Source organism: Bufo bufo, chromosome 7 (genome assembly GCF_905171765.1).
Source record: "Bufo bufo chromosome 7, aBufBuf1.1, whole genome shotgun sequence".
Classification (NCBI taxonomy): Eukaryota; Metazoa; Chordata; class Amphibia; order Anura; family Bufonidae; genus Bufo; species Bufo bufo.
The window spans coordinates 180601678-180629242 of record NC_053395.1 but is presented as its reverse complement, the minus strand read 5'-3'; the positions used below and the strand labels follow the sequence as shown (position 1 = coordinate 180629242).

The 27565-nt window shown below is 43.2% G+C and overlaps 1 protein-coding gene across 2 annotated transcripts in view; it reads left to right on the top strand.

Annotated features, from left to right (window-relative positions):
* AGPS (alkylglycerone phosphate synthase) overlaps positions 1 to 25906 on the top strand; it is a 244162-nt gene extending 218256 nt beyond the window's left edge. For both annotated transcript variants that reach the window (XM_040440072.1, XM_040440071.1), the window contains exon 20: positions 24259 to 25906. In XM_040440072.1, coding sequence (XP_040296006.1) covers positions 24259 to 24380 — 122 coding nt within the window. In that variant the 3' untranslated portion in view covers positions 24381 to 25906. The remainder of the gene's footprint in view (positions 1 to 24258) is intronic.
* The last annotated feature ends 1659 nt before the right edge of the window (positions 25907 to 27565 follow it).

The following is a 27565-nucleotide window of genomic DNA, read 5'->3' as shown; positions in this document are numbered from 1 at the left end:
TCTCGGCACACGCTGCAACTCATGAATTGTGATTTTATGGAAACTACTGCATATTGACAAGAGAACCAAAGCTAAACTCAGGGTATCTGCTACTTCTTTATACTGTCTTTAGATAGGACTTTATAAACCTGGTGACTGATTTCCTTTAAAGGGGTTTTCCAGGATTTTAATAGTAATGGCCTATCCCCACACCCCCACTGATCAGCTGTTTCCCAAGTAGCTCCGGCACCAGAACTACACACCTCCATCCGTTGTGTACTAACAGCAGCACTGCTCCCACTCATTTCAGTAGAAGCAGCACTGCAGTTACCAGCTCAGTCCACTACACAATGGACGGAGCTGTGTAGTTCCAGCGCTGGAGCTACTTGGGAAACTGCTGATCAGGCGGGGTGTTGGACCACCACCAATCCGATATTGACGGCTTATCCTGAGGATAGGCCATCAATGTTAATATCCAAGAAAACCCTGTAAGGTTAGACCCTTATATTCTGTCTGCAACCTGTAGTAGTTGGTACACAGCTCATTGTGGCAAGTTTCAATTGGCATCTATCCATCTTAGTCTTGTAAAGTCAAATATCTTCCAGTGATGTAGTGTGTCTAATGATTATTTTTTAATCTCTAGTAAACTATACATGATAGGTGACACGTGAATGTCACTTTAACCAGATCCAGATGAACAATGGAACTAGAACACGGTCTGTGGAATGGCAGCCTGTATCATTCAGGAGAAGTTTGTAAATGACCCCGACCGAAGTGTTTGGTTTAGTTAACTCAGCCGTTACAAAAACAATAAGACATTGATCATACGGTCCGCGCGCAGGTTTTGTCACGTTAACAACATGCGGTGGTTTATTTTCTTTCTGATACATCCATTTAATCCAGATGTTCTCCTGGGCTGTAGTCGCCACACATTTCCGGATTGGGTTCTAGAATGACGTTTAGGTGACAGCGGTAATGCTGCTTTTTATCCGGCAACGGATAGTCTAGGAATTTTTAGTGGCACAGAAATACTTGTATGGATTTCAAATGCGTAACTGAACACCTGCCAATAACCATCTAAAAAGTTATTGTAAGGAAAAAAATGTCAGTTGCGTCTTCTGCAGGTCGCATCGCATTAATGGACGCCTCCCACGTTCATACTTTCATTGCTGCATGATTGTAGATCCCCATTGGCGGTAAAGTTTTGTCTTTCTATAATTGATCTTGCATCAATTATTCGATGATTGTTTTTGCCAGATATAATAATAATAATAATAATAATAATAATTAATAATAATCTGTTAAATTCCAAGTAAATGGGCACCTTTTGGGGTCCTATTTTTCAGTTTTGTTCAACAAAATAAATGTAAATCCTTCTGGTAGTACATGGTTGTGCCATTGGGTTTTGTGGGACAATATACATGATCAACAATGGGCTGTCGCTATATGGTCACTTGTGGTTCGAACCCTTAGACCTGCCCCTCCCACCCCAAAGGAAAAAATTAATAAATTCCGAGCACTACCAGGCACAGCAGTTTGTACCGACACAGGCCCGACTGCAAGGATCCCTCCTGATCACACGTCAAGGAATAGGCCATTCCCATCTTATAAAGTAACTAGTGCTACGATCTCATTGCTCTCAGAATAGATGGGGGTCCTAGAGGTTGGACTCCCACCGATCGTAATATCCCAGCAATGTACCATCACATTATAAGACTTGAAAACCCTTTCAAAGTATAAAAGGGTTTTCCGGGACGTAGATTGTGATAGCATACCCTCAGGATAGGTCATAAATATCTGATCAGTGGGCGTCTTGACACCCCGTACCCTGGTTAAATGTTCTGGCGACGCCAGAAGTAAAAGACTCAATTCATTGTGTTGTAGCCGTGCTGGAGTACTGCGGCTATCCGCCCTTCCAAAGGAACGAGAGCGGAGCGGCAGTATGTCCTTGCCAGAACCTGTGGTTGTGCCTGCAACTCATGGAGACAACTGATTGGTGGGGGTGCCAAGTTTTGGACCCCACACCTGCCCTTAGGGATAGGTCACCAGTATCTAAGTCCCAGGAAACTTCTTTAACTGGTTGGCTTTGTAGTCGCGTAAGAACTAGTGCGCTGCTTTAGTAGATGGCGGTTTTCCATTATTGTTGAGCAGCAGCACGCGGGAGGTTTGGCACTGAACTCTTCTGTCCTCAAGAATGGATTGATACTGTCTGAGTCTTGCAGTCAGATCAGCCTCTGAAGCTTCCCCCAATGCTTCAACTTTTAGGGGCCCATAGAACACTAGCCCTGGTAATAAAAGTTATTGTAAAGAGATCTACTTGTCGTGGACCAATCAGCTCATCTGACTTGTCTTTTTGTAGAAATCTGCATTGTGCAGTTTCTCCTCGATATACAGCGGTCCCTCAAATTGCAATATTAATTTGTTCCAGGACGACCATTGTATGTTGAAACCATTGTAATTTGAGTAATCTGTTCCAAAGCCCCAAAATGTCATCCAAGATGAGAGAAAATGAAGATTTAATAAAAATAAGCAGATAACTAAGACAGACAAAGCAAGTCCTTACATGTAACCGTCGGGATTACCTGGTAACTGATCCAGCTATTTTACCAGAGAAGCGACCTTGATTGGTTGGATCTGAGTCTGAGACATTTTATGCTGGATCTAGTTTCAACTTACGATGGGTCAGAAAAGACCACTGTATGTAGAAAATATTGTATCCTGAGGCCATTGTGACTAAATAGAAAACTGTATGTTGCCATTCCCCCATGTCAGTGGAGCGTTTCCCTTTGTAATCTGACACTGTCCAATCAGTGCTGGCGGTATCAGGCTACTTTCACACTAGCGTTTCTGTTTTCCGGTATTGAGATACATCATAGGATCTCAATACCGGGAAAAAAACGCTTCCGTTTTGTCCCCATTCATTATCAATGGGGACAAAACGTAACTGAACAGAACGGAGTGCTCCAAAAAGCATTCAGTTCCGTTCTCATACCGGAGGGCAAACCGCAGCATTCCATCATGGGATGCGGAGCAAGTCAATGGGGACGGATCCGTTTAACTCTGACACAATAGAAAACATCTTGGCAGTGTTAAGGATAATACAACCTGTTCTGTTCATAACGGATGCAGATGGTTGTGTTATCAGTAAGGCCTCTTTCACACGGGCGTGGCGGGAAAATGTGCGGGTGCGTTGCGGGAACACCCGCGATTTTTTCGCGAGTGCAAAACATTGTAATGCGTTTTGCACTCGCGTGAGAAAAATCACGCATGTTTGGTACCCAAACCCGAACTTCTTCACAGAAGTTCGGGCTTGGGTTAGGTGTTGTGTAGATTTTATTATTTTCCCTTATAACATGGTTATAAGGGAAAATAATAGCATTCTGAATACAGGATGCTTAGTAGGTGATCAATTGAGGGTTAAAAAAATAAAAATAAAAAATTAACTCCCCTTCTCCTCTTGTTCGCGTAGTTCCCGGTCTCTTCTTTAATGATGAGCTGTGGGCTAAAGGACCTTTGGTGACGTCAGATCACATGCTCCAATCACATGGTCCATCACCGTGGTGATGGACCATGTGATTGTAGTATGTGATCTGACGTCACCACAGGTCCTTTAGCCGATAGTTCATCTTTCGAGAAGTAAAGAAGAGACCGGGAACTACGCGAACAAGAGGAGAAGGTGAGTTAATTTTTTTTATTTTTTTTTAACCCTCAATTGATCACCTACTATGCATTCTGTATTCAGAAGCTATTATTTTCCCTTATAACCATGTTATAAGGGAAAATAATACAGTGAATAGACTGTCACCTAGCAACCATGCGTGAAAATCGCACCGCATCCGCACTTGCTTGCGGATGCTTGCGATTTTCACGCAACCCCATTCACTTCTATGGGGCCTGCGTTGCGTGAAAAAGCAGAATATAGAGCATGCTGCGATTTTCACGCAACGCACAAGTGATGCGTGACAATCACCGCTCATGTGAAGAGCCCCATAGAAATGAATGGGTCCGTATTCAGTGTGGGTGCAATGCGTTCACCTCACGCATCGCATCCGCGCGGAATACTCGCCCGTGTGAAAGGGGCCTAACTGAAGCGTTTTTGCTGAACCCTGCCGATCCAGTGAAAACGCTGGTATAAAAGTAGCCTCAGACTGTGTAGAGATTATATCCCATTGAGAAGGGGAATGTGACACCCATCTATCAATTTATTGCTACATTTCTAGGTGGAATGACAGTGGAATGGCACAGCACGGGGTAATGAAAGATATTTCACAATTGTTATCTAACAGGGAATAGAAATATTTACTAAAACTGTCACATCAGGATTGGTGACAGGTCCTCTTCAAAGGGGGTCTGTCAGCCATTTTTCACCTATTGACGCACCTCTCCTCTCTACGTCATGCATCCCACCCATCCCTTGGTTGAACTTGATGGACTTTTATTAACTATGTAACTATGTACCACCTGTCTTCAATTGGCAGGGTAAGGCCTGGCTGTATACTGTGCTATATTTCAGGGTGAGAATGTGTGATGTCTGAAGAAGAGGTAGAGGTCAACACAGATGTCTGGGTTACAGAACCACCTGCAAGATTTAAACAAACCCCCTGCAAAAGCTCAGCTTTCAGTTTTAAAGATTACCCCCTTCCTCATTCCAAACTTCCTTTTCATGTTAGGCTACTTTCACACTAGCGTTTTTACTGGATCCGGCAGGGTTCAGCAAAAACGCTTCCGTTACTGGTAATAGAACTGTCTGCATCCATTCAGAACGGATCCGGTTGTATTATCTGTAACATAACCAAGACAGATCCATCATGAACTCCATTGAAAGTCAATGGGGGACGGATCAGTTTTCTATTGTGTCAGAGAAAACGGATCGTCCCTATTGACTTGCATTGTGGGTCATCCGTTTTGCTCCGCATCCCAGGACTGAGAACGGAATGCATTTAGGAGCACTGCGTTCTGTTCAGTTTCGTTTTCTCTCTATTGACAATGAATGGGGGCAAAACGGAAACGTTTTTCCGGTATGGAGACCCTATGACCCATAATAGAAACGCTAAAGTTAAAGTCGCCTAAGCTAAAATATCGTTTTCAGGACATAAGTTGAATCTTTGATCAATTCACAGTTTCAGCTGTATTAGAAGTAGGCCAGATTAGATTACTTTTTCTGCCATGGCTGGCCTAAAGTTAGAGGGTTTTATCTATTGTCAGCTTCTACCCTTTTGGTCAGAGTAGACAATATAGAACTCTTCTGCCCTGCATGCCCAGCTTCTTGGCTATAAGGTTTCGGGTTGTGCAACATTTGAGAAAAGGGGAACGTTTCCCATGAGTGACCCCCCTTGAGAGCTCCTTATGATATGGGGCACATTATACTTACACCTTCCTAATAAGAAGATCTGGAATTTCCTTACTTGAGGATAGTTTCTAAACTTTCCGCAGAAGCTGCGCTTGGGCATAACTCAAACCAGACCGGTCTTCTTAAAGACTTGCAGCTTTGTCTCATGCACAGAAGGTAATGAAAATTGGGATTTGTTTTAACATGTGGCACATGAACTTGCTGCTCTGAATTAAGGCAATGAAATCATCTCTATTTGCTGACCTTCAGGACGTGGCCTGGCATTCTTGGCCAAGCTTTGGAGTTTCGGCAAAAATAAAGGAGGAGGGGGGCAAATATTGATGCTATTTCTCTTGTACTGTAGGTCCTGTAATTGTGATTAATAACAGTTGCTTTCACTATCTAGAAGCAGACAGGCTGGTTTGTCTGCCTACAATCATGCCGTGATAAATGGAGCTATTTTAACTCTGGTTTTGTGTATTAAAGAAAACAGATGTAGTCTAAGACTTGAGGCCATGAGGAAGTATAAATGCTGTTTAACTCCACTTCCCATCGCTTGTTATTACGAGAAGCCTTCAGCCTACTGCAGTCGTCTTAGTACGTTGAGCGAGGATTTGTGTGACTTGTTATAAGACACAGCCCTTATACTGAGCTAGAACTTTAAAGTTGGCCAGAGACTTTAGATTACTGCTGGCCAAATGGTCGGCCTTTATTCCTCCTGGCCTCCCCCATACATGCAAGTGGGGAGAAGGGAGTAAGCCACTGCCAGACACTTTGGAGGCCATTTATCATGTCTGCTACACCAGTTTTGTGGTGTAAAGATCTCAAGTGATGCCCGGGTGCAACATTTGGTGCATGTTTTTGCGACATTTGGTGATCCGCAACACTTTTAGAAGTGGAGTGAAAAGTAAGTCAGGGTTTCACATTATAAAAGTCTCATTTAAAAAAAAGTCACATTGCACTTGTGCCAAAAATATTACTGTGTGCTATTGCAGAAATTTGGCGCAAACCTCACAAAGCAAAGATAGACTTAAAACTGACATCAAAGCCACCACACATGATCATTTCCCCCATTTGTTTGTTAAATTTCTGTCTAGAAATGCTACTTTCAGTTTTGTGCACCACCACCCCTACTGGAATCAGTTTGGGCATATTTTTTTTTGGGTGTGTGACTTTAAAAAATAAAAAATAAAATAAGAGTCCCAGTCATAAATCTGGAGTGAAACTCATTAACATAGCTAACCACCTACTTTTCTAAACTGGAGCGAATTACGTAAAAATGCAAAAAGTCACACAAATTATACGAAAGTCGACTCAAAAAGTCACGAGCCCTAATTTGCCACTTTTTTGAAGACCAAATAGTGAAGCATAGGGCTTGTTAAATTCGACCCAAAGTGTCTGACACATCTGGCCCATTGCATGTACACCAGTTTTTGGTGCAGCTAGAATATTTGCTCATTTGCCATACTAAATCTGCCCCATTTTTCTGTAAAAAATTAATTTAAAAAATACTATATATATATATATATATATATATATATATATATATATATATATATATAGTAATATTGTATTTTATGTATTTTACTTTATAAGACACACCTGATTATAAGACGCACATAGGTTTTAGAGGAGGAAAATCGGAAAAAAAAAAATTTTTCATCAGACCTCAGATCACACCCCCAATCGTCATCAGACCTCAGTTCAGACCCTCCAATCAGAACCAAAAACTTTATCAATCTCATATCAAACCCCCCCCCCCACAATCAGACCCCCAATCTTTCAGACCTTGTATCTGACCTCCAAATTTTATCAGAAACAAAAAAAAAAATATATATATATATATAATTAGTCTACGTATTGTCTCAGTGCTCTAACAGCTCAGTTTCTTTACATGATCAATGAGCGTCTACCATATAGGAATGCTCTCCAGGCTGACCTCGTAACTGTAGAATCCTTTGAAGGTTTGCTCTGGACTTTGCTGATAAAGAGAATAAAACAGCAACAGCGGTGACTAACAAATCAGGAAAGTAATATTTCTGTGCTCAGTTCAAGTGGTGTCGGCGCAGTTAGAATTTCATCACAATTGGTGGCCGATGTCTCCTGACGTATTCCAAGAAGACTCCCCCGCCCTAAGTTAAAATCTTCTCTTAAACTCTTGAAAAGCCTTCATAGCAATTGTGTCATTAGGAACTACTCCACTGGTGTAATTTCCAGTTAATCAAGTAGGCAGTAAACTGTAGTAATCAAAACATAAAGGTCATCATTGCTGGTGATAAATGTACTGAATCGTCTGCTCTGTTTTTCAAAGAGTAAGAGGGGAAGGAAACTGTTGTGTCTGTTAATATTGGACACAATATAAATTGTATCACTTTAAAAAAAAAAAAAAATTTTTGTTTTTTTAAAGTGGGTGTTTTTTGCCCTTTAAATTATTTAGACATTTGTGTTTTTGTTTTTCTCTAGAAAAGTAGAAGCAGTGGATTTTCTTATTTATTTATTTTTTATATTGTAATTAAACAAAGTCACAAAAATTTCTAAAAAAGTCACACTGTCCTTACTGATGCCCCCTCCACTCCTGTTCTGGTGCCTCCCGCTCCCCCATCTTTCTCTGCTTCCCTCTTGACATGCAGGAAATGACTGCTTAGCCAGTTATTGTGACTAGTGTTGAGTGAATCGAAGTCCAATAAAAATGTTATTTGCCGCAAAGCTGAATTTCCTCATGCTTCGTGGTAGCGAATCTATTTTCCGTGAATGGCGGTAAAAAAAAAAAAATCATACTTACCTCAGCCATTTTCTCACAACGGAGAGGCCGCTGCCATCTTGATTGCAGATCTCACACTAAATCCCGTGTACAGTGACATCACCTTGGGCCGCATGAGATTTTGCGCTAGATCTTCAATCAAGATGGTGGCCGGCCAGTCGTGAGCAAATGGATGAGGTAAGTAAAAAAAAAAATGTCAATTGTAAAAAAAAAATGTTACACTCTGTTAGATGCCCCAATCGGCTATGAATGCGGCATCTAAGGGCTACAATGACTGGGAGCGGCGCAATCGCCCATCCCTGTCATTGCACCCACTTCTTACAAAGCAATGCGCTTTATGAAGTCATTTGTCGCAAAGCAAATTTTTTTGTAAAATTCGGAGAAGCTGCCGAATTGAATTTTTAAATGCTTTACTCCTCTCTAACTGTGACCACAGCAGTGATTGGCTGACCATTCATTTTCTGTGCGTCGAGAGGAACCAGGAAACGGAGACCGATGAAGGGATCAGGGAGCAGCAGGGATTTGTAAGGTGAGTATGTCTTGCTTTATTTTTTTACCCAATGCATAGCCTTTTAAAAAAAAAAAAAAAAAATTTAATGGCTACACATCCCCTCTAACAATGGGGTTATTAGTCAGCGACAGGAATTTTCTTTGTTGCACAATTCCCTTGCTGTGCCAGAAAAATCCCAAATATTTTATTTAGAAAAAAAAAATAAATAATAAAATGTGTATTATTCACTGCAAAGCTTTCATGGGAGTTTTTAGTTACTTGTGTAATGCATCAGCTGGATTTCCAGCTTGTTAGTGTTGTCTCATAGTGAAATAAAGAAATATCTGTGGTGGAGGGGTCGTGTGCCGATACGTAGCCTTTGACCCGGGCACGGATTGTTACAGTTGATCTCCAAGACCTATAATCATTGGCATGTAATCAATGGGTCTGATAATGAATAGGCTCCAAATAAAAGTAATGGCCCGGTGTCCTCCAGTGATTTTTGCCCCAAGAACTGAATGAAGATGAATGAATGTATCAGTAATTTGTATTTATTACTGTTGTCCATGCTCATGATTAAAACGAACCAGTTTCTTGGCTCAAGCTGTGTATTTGCTAGTTAATAGTCCATCCTGCCTTTGTGAGGTTACTTTGATCAGTTTTTGGTTACCAGAGACAAAAATGAGAAAATGAGAACGTAGTTTTTTTTTTTGTTTTTTTGTTTTTTTTCATGAGCATAGTTACAAACTGCATTTGTGCATAACGTGTAGATGTTCTTCTACATTTCAAGGCTGATCCTATTTTTTTTAAGCGGAAGGGCCTGTGACTAGTTTAATGCCTCTTCTCATGAGGACGCTACTGTACTTGTTGCACATATAAGACATATTTACATGTAATTTTTTTTGTGGCAACATATAACGCGGATATGAAGTTAAGTATTTGACTACTTTTTGCTCATTTTCCATTTACCGTAATACTTTTTTATTAAATAATATTGATGCATTATTTTCTGAAATAGGCAAATTACATAATTTTTTTAACCACCTTTTACACATGTTGCCTGCTTGTTTTTGAGAAATCTTCAGTAATAGCAGATCTTGCTGTTATTTAAAGGGATTGTCTGAGTTCTATAAATACTCGGGAAAACCCTATAAATAGCCTAAAATAACAAATTAATAGATTTTCAGCAGTTTTTTTTTCTGCTGTTTCTTTGAGCGCTGTGCTCCGGTCTTCCTGCTGCGGACATCATCTTCTTGGCTGCAGCAGTGATGTTCCACTAAAGTAACCTCTGCAGCCGTTCGCTGTCCTCCGCTATGCATGGAACGTATGTGCTGAGGCCTGTGTGCAAAGGACTTCACCACTGCAACCAGAAAAACAAGAGCAGCGGTGAGAACTGGAGCACAGCGCAGAAAGAAGCAGAGGAGAAGACGAGTGAGTATACATTCATTTGTTATTTTAGACCATTTACAGGGGTTGCCAGAGTTTTGATACAACTCGGACAACCTCTTAAATTTTATATTCATTTATTACACGATCAACTAAACACTTAGAGAACTAGTTATGGTTACTAGTGCTTTATATGACTAGTTAAGCTAAGGTCTGAAGTCTTTAAAGAGGACCTTTCACATTTTTTATTTTTTTTGCTTTAAGTACCTACCTTTACAAGCGGGGTCCGCTCTGCTGATGTGGCTATAACTTTATTTTTTTTCAAACGCCCCTTGGCTGCACCGCTGTGCCCCCAGTTCGGTTTCCGTGCCCTGTATGCTAATAGCATCAGTACAGGCAGGAGGAGATGCCAACGCTTCTCAAGGGGCGTCTCCTTCTTCCTGGCTGTGGCGCGGACCACGTCACAGCCAGGAAAAAAAATACAGCTCACCTTCACCCTGACTGTGTCGTGACCCACTGCGATTGGAATGTGCCACAGCCAGTGAGAAGAAGATGCCCCACTGAGAGACGCTGGCGTCTCCTCCTCTCTGTACCGATGCTTTCTATTAGTATACAGGGCACAAAAACAGAACGGGGGCACAGCGGGGCAGACAAGGGGTGGTTTAAAAAAAAAATATATATATAATTATTGCAGCATCAGTGGAGCGTGCCCTGCTTTTGAAGATATTTAGTTTAACAAAAAATAAAACGTGAAAGGTCCTCTTTGAGGGTACAATAGTATAAATATGTGGCACACAGGATATTCTTTTCAATTTAAAGGTGATTTTATTTAGTAATTTTCACAACTAGAGGTTCATGGTCCAGTTTATAGGAAATTAAATACTGTGTGACCACTTTCCATATTAGAGCCGGACGTTTCGGTCCTTAAGGACCACCTTCAGCTACTTGGAATTTCTGTGGTCAGAGGTAGTGGGGTGTCTGGATCGCTTTGAGGGTACAGTCACACACTTCATAAGCAGCATGTTTTAGACATTTCTGCTTCTGTCCACCTCATGTGACTGGAGCCTGCATAAATCCATGTGCTTTCTTCAGAAGCAACCCCATTCACGTGTACAGTATTTCGGTTGCTTATATGAAGAGCTGCTATTGTCATTTACACACAGGTCATTTTATTTTTATTTTTTGGAGTTTCTCAGCTCTAGAGTGATATATTTATCATGTACAGTCTCAGGAATCCTAGGTTTTCCAGATAGATAGATACGTGTGTGTGTATAAATATTTTAAATTCTAGCAATTTTTGTGTGTGTGTATATATATATATACACACACACAAACACAAAATTCTGCAAAAATTGATGAAGTGCACAGCAAAACACCAGGTGTGAATATACACTGAAGCCTCTCCGCTGCCTGAAATACAAACCCTTATATTCTGCAGATAAATGCCTTTTAATTATGGCTGAGTGTCTTGTATAATACATGAGCCGGATTGTCTTTCTGCTCCCCTGTTAATTGCGGTCTTTCTGTCCACATTCCATTAGACGTGCCACAATCCAGAGACAATAGCTCTACCTATATCCCATATATATCTATCACGATCCAGGGAAATTTCAGCTTCTTTCCCTTCTTCCCCCTTCTTTGTTTCCACTCTGCTAATCAAATGCACATTACATTTATTCTAGTAAAAGTGTAAACCATAGAAAATTTGACAAGATAGATGTGTAAATTATCACTCTGACAGAACTAATGATGCACTCCAAGCACCTTCTGTTTTCCAGCACTTGGCGAGCGACTTCATTAAATATGCAATGGCCGTTTGGTGGCTGCTGGCAAGTTGGTTGCTTCCCTTGTGGAATTGCTGTATTTCCTGAGGTGGATGAGCAGGCAGGAGCGTTGGCTGCCGGACACCCCGCTGCGACTCTGATGTACTCCATCTTGTTTGTGCAGTTGTTTGAAGTATTTTCAGGACAATTGCATCTATAACCACAGGACATATCCCCCCGCAGCTATATTATAGACAGCAGTAAGAGAAAAGCAGGCAGATTATGTTCTGCCTTTTATCTACCTATAATAATTCAGCCTCTGAGAACTGGAAACCATGTACAGACTCATTTATTAAATGGAAGATTAACATTAAAACATACTGTGACCAGTGCGGGTAACAATGAGCCCAATAAATAATAGATTTATCAGCGTTCATCTCTATACTGAAAGGAAGGGTGGCTGGAAGGCTTGATAAATATGAGACTGGTGTTAGATGTTCGATAGCCACATAGAAGATATTAGATAGGTAGATGTTACAAAGATGTTAGATAGATACGAAGGTCATTCAGAAAGTTTGTATTTTCAGTTCTCAATGCAGACTTTAGCCACCAGTCCTGCTTCCTTTTTTCTATTTAAATAGATCTTTGAATTTTACTATTAGCTATTATATCAAGGTGTCAAACAGCAACTGCTGCTGACACAAAAAACTGCTCTTACTCCACCGAGGCCAGGAACCTCGGTGACATGTACCTATCATCCATGATGATTCCTTGTACCTTCTTCTATACCTCCCCCCATTGTTCAACCCTGAGGGGGTGAACACATGCCATACAGTATACTCGGGACAGGGCATCCGCGTTTCCCTGCAACCAGCCTGCCCTGTGTTTTACGGAGGACTTAGTTTTGTAAGGACAGGAACCACCTGGTGACTTGGGCATTTCTCTTTGGCCTGGCTCATCCACTTGAGAGGGGAGTGGTCAGTCACCAGGCGGAATGTTCTCCCCATCAAATAATAGCAGAGAGTCTCGAGTGCCCACTTGATAGCCAGGCACTCTCTCTCCACTATACTGTACCTGGTCTCGGCTGGGGTGAGCTTGCGGTTTAGGAAGACAACGGGATTCTCCTCCCCGTTGACTTCCTGAAACAGTACAGCACCGAGGCCTACTTCGGAGGCGTCCATCTGTACTATGAATTCTCGCTTGAAGTCTGGCGTAGCCAAAACCGGGGACCCACACAGGGCCGACTTAAAAGCGGAGAAAGCCTCTTCTGCCCGGTCATTCCAGTGAACCATCACTGACTTGCATCCCTTCAATAACCCTGTCAATGGCGCGGCTGCAGTAGCAAAGTGGGGAATAAATCTCATGTAATAGCCCATCATTCCTAGGAATGACTTTACTTGTTTAGTGGTGACGGGTCGGGGCTAATTTCTTATCGCCTTTATTTTGTTTACTTGGGGTTTGATCACTCAGTGCCCAATGACCTACTCCAGGTATTTTGTCTCCTCTAACCCTATAGCGCATTTTTTTGGGTTAGCGGTTAGTCCAGCTTTTCGAAGGGACTCTACTACAGCCTGCACTTTGGGCAGGTGATTTTCCCAGACGGTACTGTGGATGACAATATCGTCCAGGTAAACCGAAGTGTACCGACGATGTGGTCGCAGCACAATGTCCATTAGCCTTTGGAAAGTGGCGGGGGCGCCATGCAGACCAAAGGGCAGCACCTTATACTGGTATAGCCCCTCCGGTGTAATGAAAGCCGTTTTCTCTTTGGCAGCGTCCATTAGGAGTACCTGCCAGTACCCTTTGGTGAGGTCCAAAAACAGAAAAATACCGGGCTTGTCCTAACCTCTCAATCAGCTCGTCTACCCTGGGCATCGGATACGCATCGAACTTGGAGATTTCGTTTAGTTTCCGGAAATCGTTACAGAATCGTAACGACCCATCCGGCTTTGGTTTTAAGACTTGCCCACTCACTTTTGAACTCCTCAATGACGTCTAGTTGCAGGATCAGCTGCACTTCCTCCAAGATGGCTTGTCGCCGAGCCTCAGGTACCCGGTATGGTTTCAACCGGATTTTGGCCTGAGGCTCAGTGACAATGTCATGCTGGATTATGGAAGTGCGTCCAGGGAGGTCTGAGAACACGTCTGTGTTCCTGCTGACTAACTTCCTGGCCTCCTGAGTCTGTTTAGAGGAGAGGCTGTCTGCAATCTTCACTGTGGCAACCGCTTCCCTTACATCAGACTGAGGGGCTGGAACCTCTTCTCCTAGAAAACTCGGCCGCGGGCTATCGTCAGTACTGGTCTCCCTATCTTTTTAAGGTTTGAGCAAATTCACATGGTACACCTGCTCCGGCTTCTGCCGCCCTGGCTGGTGTACCTTGTAGTTTACTTCTCCAACCTTTTTGAGTACCTCGTAGGGTCCCTGCCACCTAGCCAGTAACTTACTGTCCACTGTCGGTACCAGAACCAAACCCGATCTCCCGAGTTAAAGATCCGGACCCGAGCCTGCCGATTTATACACCTGACTTTGAGCTCGCTGAGCTGCCTCCATATGTTCCTTTACCAGCGGCAACACGGTTTTCATACATTCCTGCATCTGGGTAACATATTCAATAAGGCTTTTATATGGCTATATCCAACAGACCATGTGGATGTCTGCCATATAGAAGTTCCAAGGGCGAGAACCCAGTAGAGGCCTGGGGCACTTCTCGCACTGCAAACATAAGATAGGGCAGAAGGAGGTCCCAGTCCTTCCTATCCTTAGACACTACTCGTTTTTACATGGTTTTTAACGTTTTATCAAACCTTTGTACTAGGTCGTCAGTTTGCGGGTGATAGATGGACTTCCGTATCTGCTTGATGTTCAGCAACTTAGAGTTCCCGCATGACCTTTGATATAAAAGGGGTCCCCTAGTCAGTCAGAACCTCTTTAGGTAGCCCCACTCTGGAGAACATCTCCATTAACTCCTTTGCTATGAGTTTGGCCGATGTATGTCGCAGTGGCACCGCCTCCGGCTACCGAGGGGCGTAGTCTAGGACTACCAAGATATGTTGCCCTCTAGCGGGCTTCGGTACTGGGCCTATGAGATCCATAGCGATTATTTCAAATGGAGTCTCGATAATTGGATGAGGCACTAAGGGACTGCGGAACAGGTGCTGGGGGCTAGTTGTTTTACAAGTCTTGCCCAACCTGCCAAAGTCATCCACCTCTAAACACACTGGGCCAGTAAAACCGTTGTAGTATCTGGTCCTGTGTCTTCTGCATTCCAAGATGGCCCCCTGAGAACATGTTGGTGGGCTAACTCTAACACGAGTTTTCGATAAGCCCGGGGCACCACCAACTGTTCAATGGGTTCATCCCACAGCTAGTTTACCCGATATAGCATATTCTGGGTGACCACAAAACAGGTTAACATCGACTCGGCCCCAGGTTGTTGGGGTACCCCATCAACTATTACCAAATTCTCCCAAGCCCGGGATAGGGTTGGGTCTCGGCTTTGGGCTGTAACGAAATTCTCCCCGGAGACGTTGTGGTCTGCCAACTCAGGTCCCGGTGGCAATTTCCCCACGTCTCCCACCATTACCCTACGCAGGGTTGTCTCCCCCTCTTCCACCGAGTTGGCGGTCACCCCTACTACTGGCCCTTCGGCCTCAGGTTCCCAGGGTTCTGGTCATCATCCTAAACAAGGCCAATCTCTTGGGCTCACCCCTGACTCAGGGGTACCAGTCACTCTCACAACCGGCCATAGTGCCGGGAAACTCAGAAAGTCTCTTCCTATTATGACTTCGTAGTTCAAGTTTGTAGCGACTGCCACTTCGTGGGTCCACCTGCCTACCGTGGTTAAAGTCACCAGCACTGTGGGGTAGTCTTTTAAGTCTCCGTGAATGCACATCACCCCAACTTTCCAGCCAGTATACTCAGCGGACCGCACTAGGGTCACCAAGCTCCCTGAGTCCAGCAGCGCCTCAGCTTGAGTGTCTCCCACTTCCACCTGGCACAAGTGGTTTAGAGCCTCTGGGGTACCTGTGGCACACAGTTTCATAGCATACAGTGACTGACTGTAACCACAATTAGTGTCCATGGGCTCAAACCGATGGGGACACTCAGCCCTTATATGACCAGGTTCCTGACACCGCCAGCAGATTACCTGGGTCCGGCCCATAGTGGGAACCTCACAGGTGGGTTTTTACCAGCTCATACCGTTAGGCCTGGGGTAGTGAGTTCTGGGGTTTACCTGCCCCCCTCCCAAAAGAACGCCCCTTAAGATTCTTAGTGGCCTCATAGCGTCCCACCAGGTCCACCATTTCCAGGAGACACCTGGCTGATCCAGAGCTGGAGAGGTGGTGGCAGCGCCCTCCAGAATATGTCGGCCTATAGTCTATCCAGCATAGCTGTGGGACTAAGCACATCAGGCTGTAGCCACTTTTGCAAAAGGTGGAGTAAGTCCTAAAACTGGGGTCTCGCGGGCTCAGCCGGCTTAAACCCCCCACTGATGTACCCACTGGGCCCGGACCAACACATTTACCCCCAGTCTTGCCAAAATCTCACCCTTTACCTTCGGGTTGTCGGCTGCTTGATCGTCCGGCAAGTTGAAATATACACGCTGGGACTCTGATGCCAGGAAAGGAGCGATGACCTCAGCCCACTGGTCTTGGGGCAGCTTTTCCCTAGTGGCCACTTTCTCGTACATCGCCAGGTAGGTTTCGATGTTTTCTGCGGGTGTGATCTTAGGGATCGCTGCACGGACTGCTTTCCAGGCATCGTGGACGCTTGGGGTTTCTCCTGCTGTCTGCAAAGCCATCACGTGTTGTAGCAGCAACTGGTTGGTCTCTTGCTGCTGCTTATTAGCCTCCCATTGGGCCAGGTTGGTCTCTCGCGGCTGTAGATTAGCTTCCACGAGGGCCTTTACAACAGCCTCCATTTTGTTGTGGGGTACGGGTTGTAATATCGCTGGTTTGATGTACGACATAAAACCGTGCCCAAAAATGCAAACCAAAAATATATATCGGCTTTCACGTCAGTCTCACTGCGCTTGCCTGCATCCTCCACCAAATGTGGGGATTCGCTCTGGTAGTTAGGATTAGCGGACGCAGCACAGAGGCAAAGTACAAGTTCTTGGTTCAAAACATCAGTGTTTATTCACACGTGAAAACAAAACAAAAACACAAGTTGCTTGGTGATCTTTCACACACATGAAAAGTTAATATACAAAACAGTCACCTTTTCTCCTGGGTGTTACTTCACACCCTGTTGGAAATTCTGCCTTGTCAAGTCCACAGGCAGGCGTTAGGCGGCCTGTTGGCCCTCACAGGGCTCAAGCCGCAGATCCCAACACAGCCCTCAGATCACAGCACACAGACTTCCTGAGCTCCACTGTCAGACGGAAGTAATCCTCTCCACCTGGCAATGCTGGCTGGTTTTTATGCCTGGCAAAACTCGGCCTGGAACATGGGCATTAGTCACCCACCCAGCATAAATAAAGGGAACACAAAAATAACACATCCTAGATCTGAATTAATTAAATATTCTTCTGAAATACTTTGTTCTTTACATAGTTGAATGTGCTGACAACAAAATCACACAAAAATAAAAAAATGGAAATCAAATTTTTCAACCCATGGAGGTCTGGATTTGGAGTCACACTCAAAATTAAAGTGGAAAAACACACTACAGGCTGATCCAACTTTGATGTAATGTCCTTAAAACAAGTCAAAATGAGGCTCAGTAGTGTGTGTGGCCTCCACATGCCTGTATGACCTCCCTACAACGCCTGTGCATGCTCCTGATGAGGTGGCGGACGGTCTCCTGAGGGATCTCCTCCCAGACCTGGACTAAAGCATCTGCCAACTCCTGGACAGTCTGTGGTGCAACGTGACGTTGGTGGATAGAGCGAGACATAATGCCCCAGATGTGCTCAATTGGTTTCAGGTCTGGGGAACGGGCGGGCCAGTCCATAGCATCAATGCCTTCGTCTTGCAGGAACTGCTGACACACTCCAGCCACATGAGGCCTAGCATTGTCTTGCATTAGGAGGAACCCAGGGCCAACCGCACCAGCATATGGTCTCACAAGGGGTCTGAGGATCTCATCTCGGTACCTAATGGCAGTCAGGCTACCTCTGGCGAGCACATGGAGGGCTGTGCGGCCCTCCAAAGAAATGCCACCCCACACCATTACTGACCCAATGCCAAACCGGTCATGCTGGAGGATGTTGCAGGCAGCAGAACGTTCTCCACCGCGTCTCCAGACTCTGTCACGTCTGTCACATGTGCTCAGTGTGAACCTGCTTTCATCTGTGAAGAGCACAGGGCGCCAGTGGCGAATTTTCCAATCTGCAAATGCCAAACATCCTGCACGGTGTTCGGCTGTAAGCACAACCCCCACCTGTGGACGTCGGGCCCTCATATCACCCTCATGGAGTCTGTTTCTGACCGTTTGAGCAGACACATGCACATTTGTGGCCTGCTGGAGGTCATTTTGCAGGGCTCTGGCAGTGTTCCTCCTGTTCCTCCTTGCACAAAGGCGGAGGTAGCGGTCCTGCTGCTGGGTTGTTGCCCTCCTACGGCCTCCTCCACGTCTCCTGATGTACTGGCCTGTCTCCTGGTAGCGCCTCCATGCTCTGGACACTACGCTGACAGACACAGCAAACCTTCTTGCCACAGCTCGCATTGATGTGCCATCCTGGATAAGCTGCACTACCTGAGCCACTTTTGTGGGTTGTAGACTCCGTCTCATGCTACCACTAGAGTGAAAGCACCGCCAGCATTCAAAAGTGACCAAAACATCAGCCAGGAAGCATAGGAACTGAGAAGTGGTCTGTGGTCACCACCTGCAGAGCCTCTCCTTTATTGGGGGTGTCTTGCTAATTGCCTATAAATTCCACCTGTTGTCTATCCCATTTGCACAACAGCATGTGAAATTGATTGTCACTCAGTGTTGCTTCCTAAGTGGACAGTTTGATTTCACAGAAGTGTGATTGACTTGGAGTTACATTGTGTTGTTTAAGTGTTCCCTTTATTTTTTTGAGCAGTGTATATGAAGGCAGCACTTGGGTATAGTGAAAAAGTGGATCCTTTTATTTCACCACACTCCAACGTTTCAACTGCTCAGTGAAGTCTTTGTCAAGCTTGACAAAGACTGCATTGAGCAGTTGGAGCGCTGCAGTGTGGTGAAATAAAAGGATCCACTTTTTCACTATACCCAAGTGCTGCCTTCATATTATTCTATTTACTGTGGATTTTTGTCCAAAGGAATCAGGATTTGCACCTGGGCTTTTTCTTTGGAGTGCTACTATATACCCATTTTTTTGCTCTCTCTCTCGCTATATATATATATATATATCATAGAACGGGTGACATTCTGGGTTATCAAACTATCTAAATGTAATTGTTGAAATCACGTAGAGACATTTAATTCTATATGTTTGCTAGTAGTTATTATATCTGCATGCTTTAAAAAAAAATTATATAATGTATTATCGTACTGCTATATAGGAAATATTTCTGCATATCCAACCTTTACAGGCATCACCATCAACCTGTTGCAATGTTATCCTTAAACAGGTTATACCAAGTTAAGTTATCCCTATCCACTACCAGTGGGGTACCTACCATGGAGGCAGACCACGTGACTGCAGTGGGCCCAAGGGGCGGCCCAACATAGATTCATAGCATTTTCCTGCAGCTGCCACTAGGGGGATCCAAGTACATAGTCTACAGCTTCCTTTGAGTGCAGTGATCATTGTATATGTTTTTATGCACTGAGCTCCCCCCAGTGGTGGCTGAAGGCAGCCAGTTTTGTAATAGATTTGGTGGGAGGGAGAATAAGCTTTAGAAGACTGTGGGAAGTGCTGTGGTAACTGTATACATTTCTATGAACTGAGCTACCTGAAGTGGTGGCGACAGACAGCTGATTTTATAATATACCGTACTATGTGAAGGGAAGTAAGGCTTTAGAGCTGTAAGTATCAGTGTATTTATGCCAGTTTTGTGGTGTAAATGCACTGAGAGATATAGTATTCAGCATGAGCACCATATTTATGAAGCACCTGTTGCACTGAAGCAGCACAAAGTGGGTGAGGCAGGCATGTTTTTTTAATTTAAAAAATTGTTCCACTTAAAAATCATCATATATTTTTCATAAAAAAAAAAAAAAATAAACCAAAAAAATTTTAAACTCTAATTTGGGAGGCCCATACAAAATTTTGCTATTGGGGCCCTATGAGATCTTTGTACGCCCCAGTCCACTGCCGCTGCATTTAATTGGGGGAACTGAACCCCCACACAAATCAGGTAGAGGGGCCTTTGGGTCTTTGCTACCACTGCACCTCCTATAGCTTCATTCCTTTGGCCCAATATTAAACATGAATTTTATTTAAGTTGCAAAAAGAATCACCGTGGAAGTTTTCCAGAAAATGTGTTTATTGGAAACTCTAGTTTGTTGTATTAAACTTTGTACTTAATGTTCATATTCCAGGTAAAGACAGCTAATAAATGGCACTGTAGAAAAGTAAAAAAGACTGAAAAAATTAGTAGCTGGTACTTGTGCCTATTGTCCTAAACAAACACTCCTTGAAAAGTTACTGTGCGGTCGTATCGTTTGTTACACTGATGACAGGTTGATGGCTTGAGAATAGAGCACAAGGACCACATGAATTTTACTTTCCTGAAAAGATAGCTTTCCATCACTTTAACTGATGTGTAGGACAATGGCTTTAGCTTGCAAGAAATCCATGAGTAACTCTGTGTGTGTGTGTGTGTGTGTGTGTGGATATATAATATATATATATATATATATATATATATATAATATTTCTGCCTTGACAATACTTTTCTTTTTTTCTTTTTTGGGGAGGAGGGGTATAAATATATATTATTTGAAGAGCTGTTTTTTCTCGTTAGTGTTAGAATAACGGTCATTAATATTATGGAATGTGAAATACAAAATATATGCCAATACTAGTAGTGCAATTAAAGGGCACCTAAACCTTTGCTCAAAGCACGGAACGGCTTGCATTGGCTTCTTTTGCAGCATGCAAGGTACAGATCCACAGAAAGTTATATAGAATCTGTACTAGAGTCAATGCAAGCCAAAGGTGCAGAGCGCTCTGTACTAGGAATTGGCCGATATTATCGGCCGATATTGAGGATTTTGAACGTTATCGGCATCTATTTTGCCAATATTCCGATAACGTATTGGGAACACAGAACGCGCTGCTGACAGCGCTCTCCGTGTTCCCTCCGCAGCACAGGGGAGAAGGAAGCAGTGTCTCCTCCCCCTGTGATGCTGCTGCCGCCAATGGCAGGAGAGGAGACAAGAGGAGGGGAGGGGCTGTGGCCGCTGCGCCACCAATGAAGATGAGTCTTTCATTAATTCATATACAGGAGGCGGGAGCTGGCTGCAGAATCACATAGCCGGCTCCCGACCTCTATCAGCGGCAGCTGCGGTCCGCGGTAGTTAACCCCTTAGGTGCCGCGGATCGCAGCTACCGCTCAGAGGTCGGGAGCCGGCTATGTGACTCTGCAGCCAGCTCCCGCCTCCTGTATATGAAAGAGAGGTATCTTCATTGGTGGCGCAGTGCGCCCCCCCCCTCAAGCCCCCTGGTATTAATCATTGGTGGCGCAGTGCGCCCCCCACCCCCATCCCAATAGTAAAAACATTGGTGGCCCAGTGCGCCCCCACCCCCCACCCAGTATTACTCATTGGTGGCAGTGGCCACAGGATCCCCTCTCCCCTGCTCCTCCGATCGGAGCCCCAGCAGTGTAATCCTGGGGCTCCGATCGGTTACCATGGCAGCCAGGACACTATTGAAGCCCTGCTGCTGTGTGCACAAAGGACAGGGCAGCAGGGACAGTGTGAGATCCTATTCACCCTGATAGAGATCTATCAGGGTGAATGGGACAAGGGTTCTAGTCCCTAAGGGGGCTAAAAGTTTTATAAAAAAAAAACCACCAAAATATTAAGTATAAATGAAAAAGATTTACAAAAAAAATAAAATAATAATACACGTTAACAATAAACATTAATTTTCAGCAGATTTGTGTAGGAAAATTATTTTTTTTCTCAAAAATAAAAATACCCAGAATATCGGTATAAATTATCGGCTATCGGCCTGAAAGTTGACAAATTATCGGTATCGGTATCGGCCCTAAAAAATCAATATCGGTCGATCCCTACTCTGTACCGTCCGTGCTTTGAATGAGGGTTTAGGTTCCCATTAAAGCTAATGAAGCCACTTAGTCGCCCCCACAAATAAGTAAATGCATTGCCTACCCCATTGTTAGTCGGGTTATTTTAGGCCAGAATTTTATTATAAAATTGTGGAGCAGTGTTGGCGTATTGTGTCACAACTTAAGCCACGCCTTAGTCTCCGCTTAGCTACGCCCACATGCCCTGTAAGGCGCAAAAAGGGTCTAAGATTCTTAGTAGATATGACGTTTGAGCCAGAATGCTGGTGTAATGAATGTGCCCCTTTAGTTTTATGAAATGGACTCTTCGGAACCCTTCCTTTCTTTTTCGCTGTGTGAAAAGCTGAAATGTCTTAATGTAAACTTTACTCCTTGAACCTAAATAATGGAGTTTTGATGAGAAATCTTCTTGCCAGATATAGGGGGTCATTTATCAAACTGGTGTAAAGTAGAACTGGCTTAGTTGCCCATAGCAACCAATCAGATTCCTCCTTTCATTTTTCACAGCTCCTTTCGAAAATGAAAGGTGAAATCTGATTGGTTGCTGTGGGCAACTAAGGCAGTTCTACTTTACACCAGTTTGATAAATGACTCCAGTAGTCTTTACCCCTTTTCTGGCAGATGTTCCAGTAAGTGCAGGAATAATGCAGTCTGCAGTGCTATTTTTAAAGGGGTTGTCTCACTTCAGCAAATGGCATTTATCATGTAGAGGAAGTTAATACAAGGCACTTACTAATGTATTGTGATTGTCCATATTGCCTCCTTTGCTGGCTGGATTCATTTCTCCATCACACTATACACTTCTCATTTCCATGGTTACCACCACCCTGTAATCCATCAGCGCTGGCCTCTGGAGCTTGGATAGGCTGACATTTTTCCCTGTAGTGTACAAGCACGACCGCCTCTGCTGGATTGCTGGGTGGTCGTAGCCATGGAAACGACCAGCGTATAATGTGATTGACAAATGAATCCAGCCAGCAAAGGAGGCAATACGGACAATCACAGTACATTAGTAAGTGACTACATGATAAATGCCATTTGCTGTAGTGAGATCACCCCTTTAATGTCAAAAATGCCGCATTTCAGATAGATTCCCTTGTAAGAAAGGGATAGGTTAGTAGTAAACGGTTATTAGTACATGAGAAAAACTGTAACTTGGTCAATTAAACCTAAAATGAAGCCAAGACCTAACTAGTCTTTCTTTGCGATTTAAAACAAAAGAAGGAAGGGGAATCTAAATTTACCCATAAGTCAATCATCCGGATCTGATAAAAAATGGATCGGTCATATTCGTGATGGTTCCTGTAAAAACCAAAGACATGCCATAAAATGTAAGGCTCAAAATGTCATTAAAATGAAAAAGATATAGAAATAGAATTATTTTTTATCTGCTTTACAGACTAATTTTCGAAAGTTCCTAATTTTTTTGCTCAGTCTTTATTTTTATTTTTTTATTTAATTTTAGCTTTATACAGGTGAAACTCGAAAAATTTGGATATCGTGCAAAGTTCATTGATTTCAGTAATGCAACTTAAAAGGTGAAACTGACATATGAGAGACTCATTACATGCAAAGCGAGATATCTCAAGCCTTTATTTGTTATAATTTGGATGATTATGGCTTACAGCTTATGAAACCCCAAAGTCTCAATCTCAGGTACCCTTTGCTCAGGGGGTATGGATTAATTAGCCGACTAGAGTGTGACACTTTGAGCCGAGAATATTGAACCTTTTCACCAAATTCTAATTTTAAGCTGCATTAATGCAATTCCTTTTAATTTGCATTACTGAAATAAATGGACTTTTGCACGATATTCTAATTTTTTGAGTTTCACCTGTAAGTGTTTACTGAGGGTTTCGTCCAAATGTAATTTCAACCGTGTATTCTGTTGCCTGTCTGAAATGTCCAGAATACACTGGAGAGTTTACTTTACGACTGGGATTTGACTTTCTCTGTGTGTTTTTTGTTGTTGTTTTTTTTAAACAGATCATTAGATTAAGATTTTAGTTCTTAGGAAATAAATGTGGTTACCATTTCATTATTTGCTAAGCAACCCATAATCCCCGCCTAAGCCTCATCTACATTTTGCAGAGAAAGCAGGCGATGCTGAATGCAGCCTTCCTTTGGGAATACACCGAACTTAATGAGCTTGATAGTCTGGTGGGCTCAATAAATCAAATAAAGGAAAACATTTCTCGTTTCTGAATAAAAGCATTTATCACCCCGTGTTTATTCATTCATGGTCATAAGATTGATTGGCTTCTTGTATCATGAATGTATACCAAAGCATTTATTTTTATTTATTAAATTTTTTTCCCCCTTTTTTTTTTTTTTGTGTGTCCATCCCTTTCTGTCTTTTTAGTGGGCAAGTTGCGAAAGCGGTGGCTGAAGGACAGCATTTCACAAGTCGGAATTGGAATGCTGCAATCTGTCAAGAATTTTGTCGATCCCAACAATATCTTTGGAAACCGAAACCTTTTATAAGAAAAAAAAAAAGAAAAGAGAAAAAAAAAAAAGAAGAAAAAGCTCTATCTGTAATTCTGTCTTTACGTCAAAATGTTGTAATACTGCCCAGAGATCCCGCCGAACCAGCGCTGTCCAAGGAGGCGGAAGCCCGAATGAAACCTACGACGAAGTGAGAGGAAAACAAATTCCTCGCGTTGATCAAATGTCCTTTTTGTCAGACCCAGTGTTTAGGAAGAGTCTTGCTAAGAATTGGACTTGGCAATCTGTGTTAGGGAGGGGAAGGGGGGTTGGGGGGGGGGGGGGGGACAGCTGCACTTTTTGCCGACTGCTCTTGACCCTCCAGACATATGTTACATTAGCGTGCCCTCGGTTGTCAGGGCTTGAAAATTCACTTTGTCTCAGCCAGCCAGAAGTGCGTAGCATGCTGCCGTTTAAAGCAAATGGCAATTTCTTAAGCCAGTCAAGCAAGACACAGATTTATCTGAATACGTTTTGCCACGCACGGGCAATTTTTTTTTTCTTTAATAGCACATAGTTCGCAAGTAAGAGGTTCTGTATCAGCTGCGGCAATACGGAAATCACTTGTGCTTCCTAAGTACTAAATAATCAACCCAACTATATGAATACTCACAGGCAGTGTCTAAAGTCCAGAAGATATAATGTCCAGTCCTGTATCGCTCTCATGGTGGCGCTGTTTTCATGGCTGCGGAGTATTATTCGGCGACCATGAATGTTGTGAAAAAAAACCCTTTTATTGGCTATTGATTTATAAAAAAAAAATTTTTTGCATAAATAAAAGGGGAATTATCAGGAACAGAACGTTGCGAGACAGGTGGAAGGAAATAGGTTGGCTATTTTCAGAAACCAAAATGAGAGCACGTACCCTTCCCTGTACAATACCCTCGCTGGCAAATAGGCCGCCTTCTGTACTACCTACTTAGTGATAAAGGCTTTTCATAACAATCTGCAGATAGGATGCACAAAGCGGCTGGTCCTCATCTCCTTGTCGGAGGGTGGCAGCTGCTCTGTGCAAAAGCATCCCTATCGAGAGACCAAGTCTAATGCTTAGAAGTGTCTGCAGAAACAGCTGTTCTCCCTGCCTCCTAGGAGCCCGTCTCCTGGGAAGAAAACCGCATTAACACCATCAAGCTTCACGAAAGCTCTCCCTGTGTCTTCTGAGTTTTTTTAGGTTTTTTTTTTAGGATCTTTTGCTGTTACGTTTAAATATTTAAGCAGCTTTTGCATATATATTTTTTTCAGATGGCAAATAAAACTGGAACATATGTCTTCTCACTCATATCACTCCAATTTGGCTGCTGAGATCTCCTTTCCATCACGTTCGTTCTATGGGCCCCTCGGAGTTCTGCTGTAAGGGGCGGATTCTGCTCTTTAACTCTCTCACTACTGCAGCACTTCGAGCAGCGAGCTGGTTAAAATCCTGACTTAGCCATAATACGTTGTTATTTTTTTGTACAGAGACGCTAACATCTTCATACTGTATGTTCACTACAGAATTTGACATAAAATTAATGCTTTCACCCAAACGGCCTTGCTGTCTTTTTATTTTATTGGTAGATTCATGGAGGGTAAAAGGTTTTATAGCCGAGACTTATTCATCTTGCTGTTTCGGTTTTTTATTTTTTAGGTACATAGTATAGAACGCTAGGTTTTTAGCAGTAGGCAGTTTGTTGCAATTGTATTATACGAACGAGGACATAGAGATCAGTGATGTCATCTCGCATCATTTCAAGTGAAACATTTTATAGCAAATATCATTAGCCAGGATTTCTCCAGCTGGAAAATTACAGCTTACATTTGGTTGCATGCAGGAGACTTTTTTTTTTGGGGTTTCTCAATTCTCGTTTTCCGCAAACGAAGGTAATTGTAATGTGTGTGCAGGTCACCGCAATATGACCAGTGTGCATCCTTTCAGGTTCTAGACCGAACTAAGGGAAGAAAATATGGAATACATATGCAGTGAAATTACTTTTCTCCATCATCGGGTTATCAGACAATTTATACAAAAGTATTTTAGAATTTTAAAGGGAAAGAAATCTAGGCAAAAACACAACATAAAATGTTAATATTGTTCTGTTTCTTTACAATCTTAAATGGGTCCAAAAGGCTGGTAAGATGAATTTACATAAAATATCTCACTAAATAAATCAGTAAATCACTATGATGCAGTGAGTTATAGTCCAACCAGCCAAGGTCGGGTGGAAAATGTGGTCCCTCGTTCCTGGACTAAAATCGCTGAGTGAAATTTACCTTATCGTGTTCTGAGCTCCATTATGCTTGTACAGTGCTCCAGATCTTCTGCATTGACTTGAAGTTTAAAGGGGCTCTCCGAAAGAGAACATTCTACGTTTTTAAACCAGCTCCTGGATGTGAATACTTTTGTAATTGCATGTAATTAAAAATTAAATATAGCCACTGAGTTATTCAATGAAATCTATCTGTATAGCGCCACCTGCTGTTTGCCCCTTTTTTTCCCTAATTTCTCTTTCTAGCTCACGGAGGTTGACATTCATGCTCAGTTCCATACTTCAACTGCCACCAGGTACAGCAGAAAGGACACACCTCCTAAGAGAGTGCACACCACCTGAGCAAGGGCACACCCCCTGAGCGAGGGCACACCCCCTGAGCGAGTGCACACCGCCTGAGCGAGTGCACACCTCCTGAGCGAGTGCACACCCCCTGAGCGAGTGCACACCCCCTGAACTGCCAGCTTGAAATAAATCTAGCAGAGCAATTGCAGCAATGAATGGGGAGATCTCTGGATCCACGTGAGGTACAGGGCTGGTTTGTTAGAAAGAGATTGTCATTTACTTTATATGCTTTACATTACTCATGGGGTAACTCCAGATGAAGAAGTTTTGGAGAACTTTATCAGAAAAACAAAGCCTTGCAAATGCTAAACCTAAAATCGACATGGTTTAAAGGTGAACGTTCACTTTAAGAAAACCTGTTCCAGTGTATGGCACATGCTGTCTTCTGTAGTAAAATGACCCTTGGGGCCAAGGGGCCCAACACTGAACTCCTTGTGTTTCCAATGTGAAAGCAACACGTTTCTGTGAAGTTGCCAGTAGGGGAAAGCCCAGTGCAAACAGATAATTCCAGCTTCCAATGCAGATGATGGTAACTGTATTAACTCCTATGCACTAAGCTCCCCCTAGAGGCAGCTACAGGCAGACGGCTTTGTA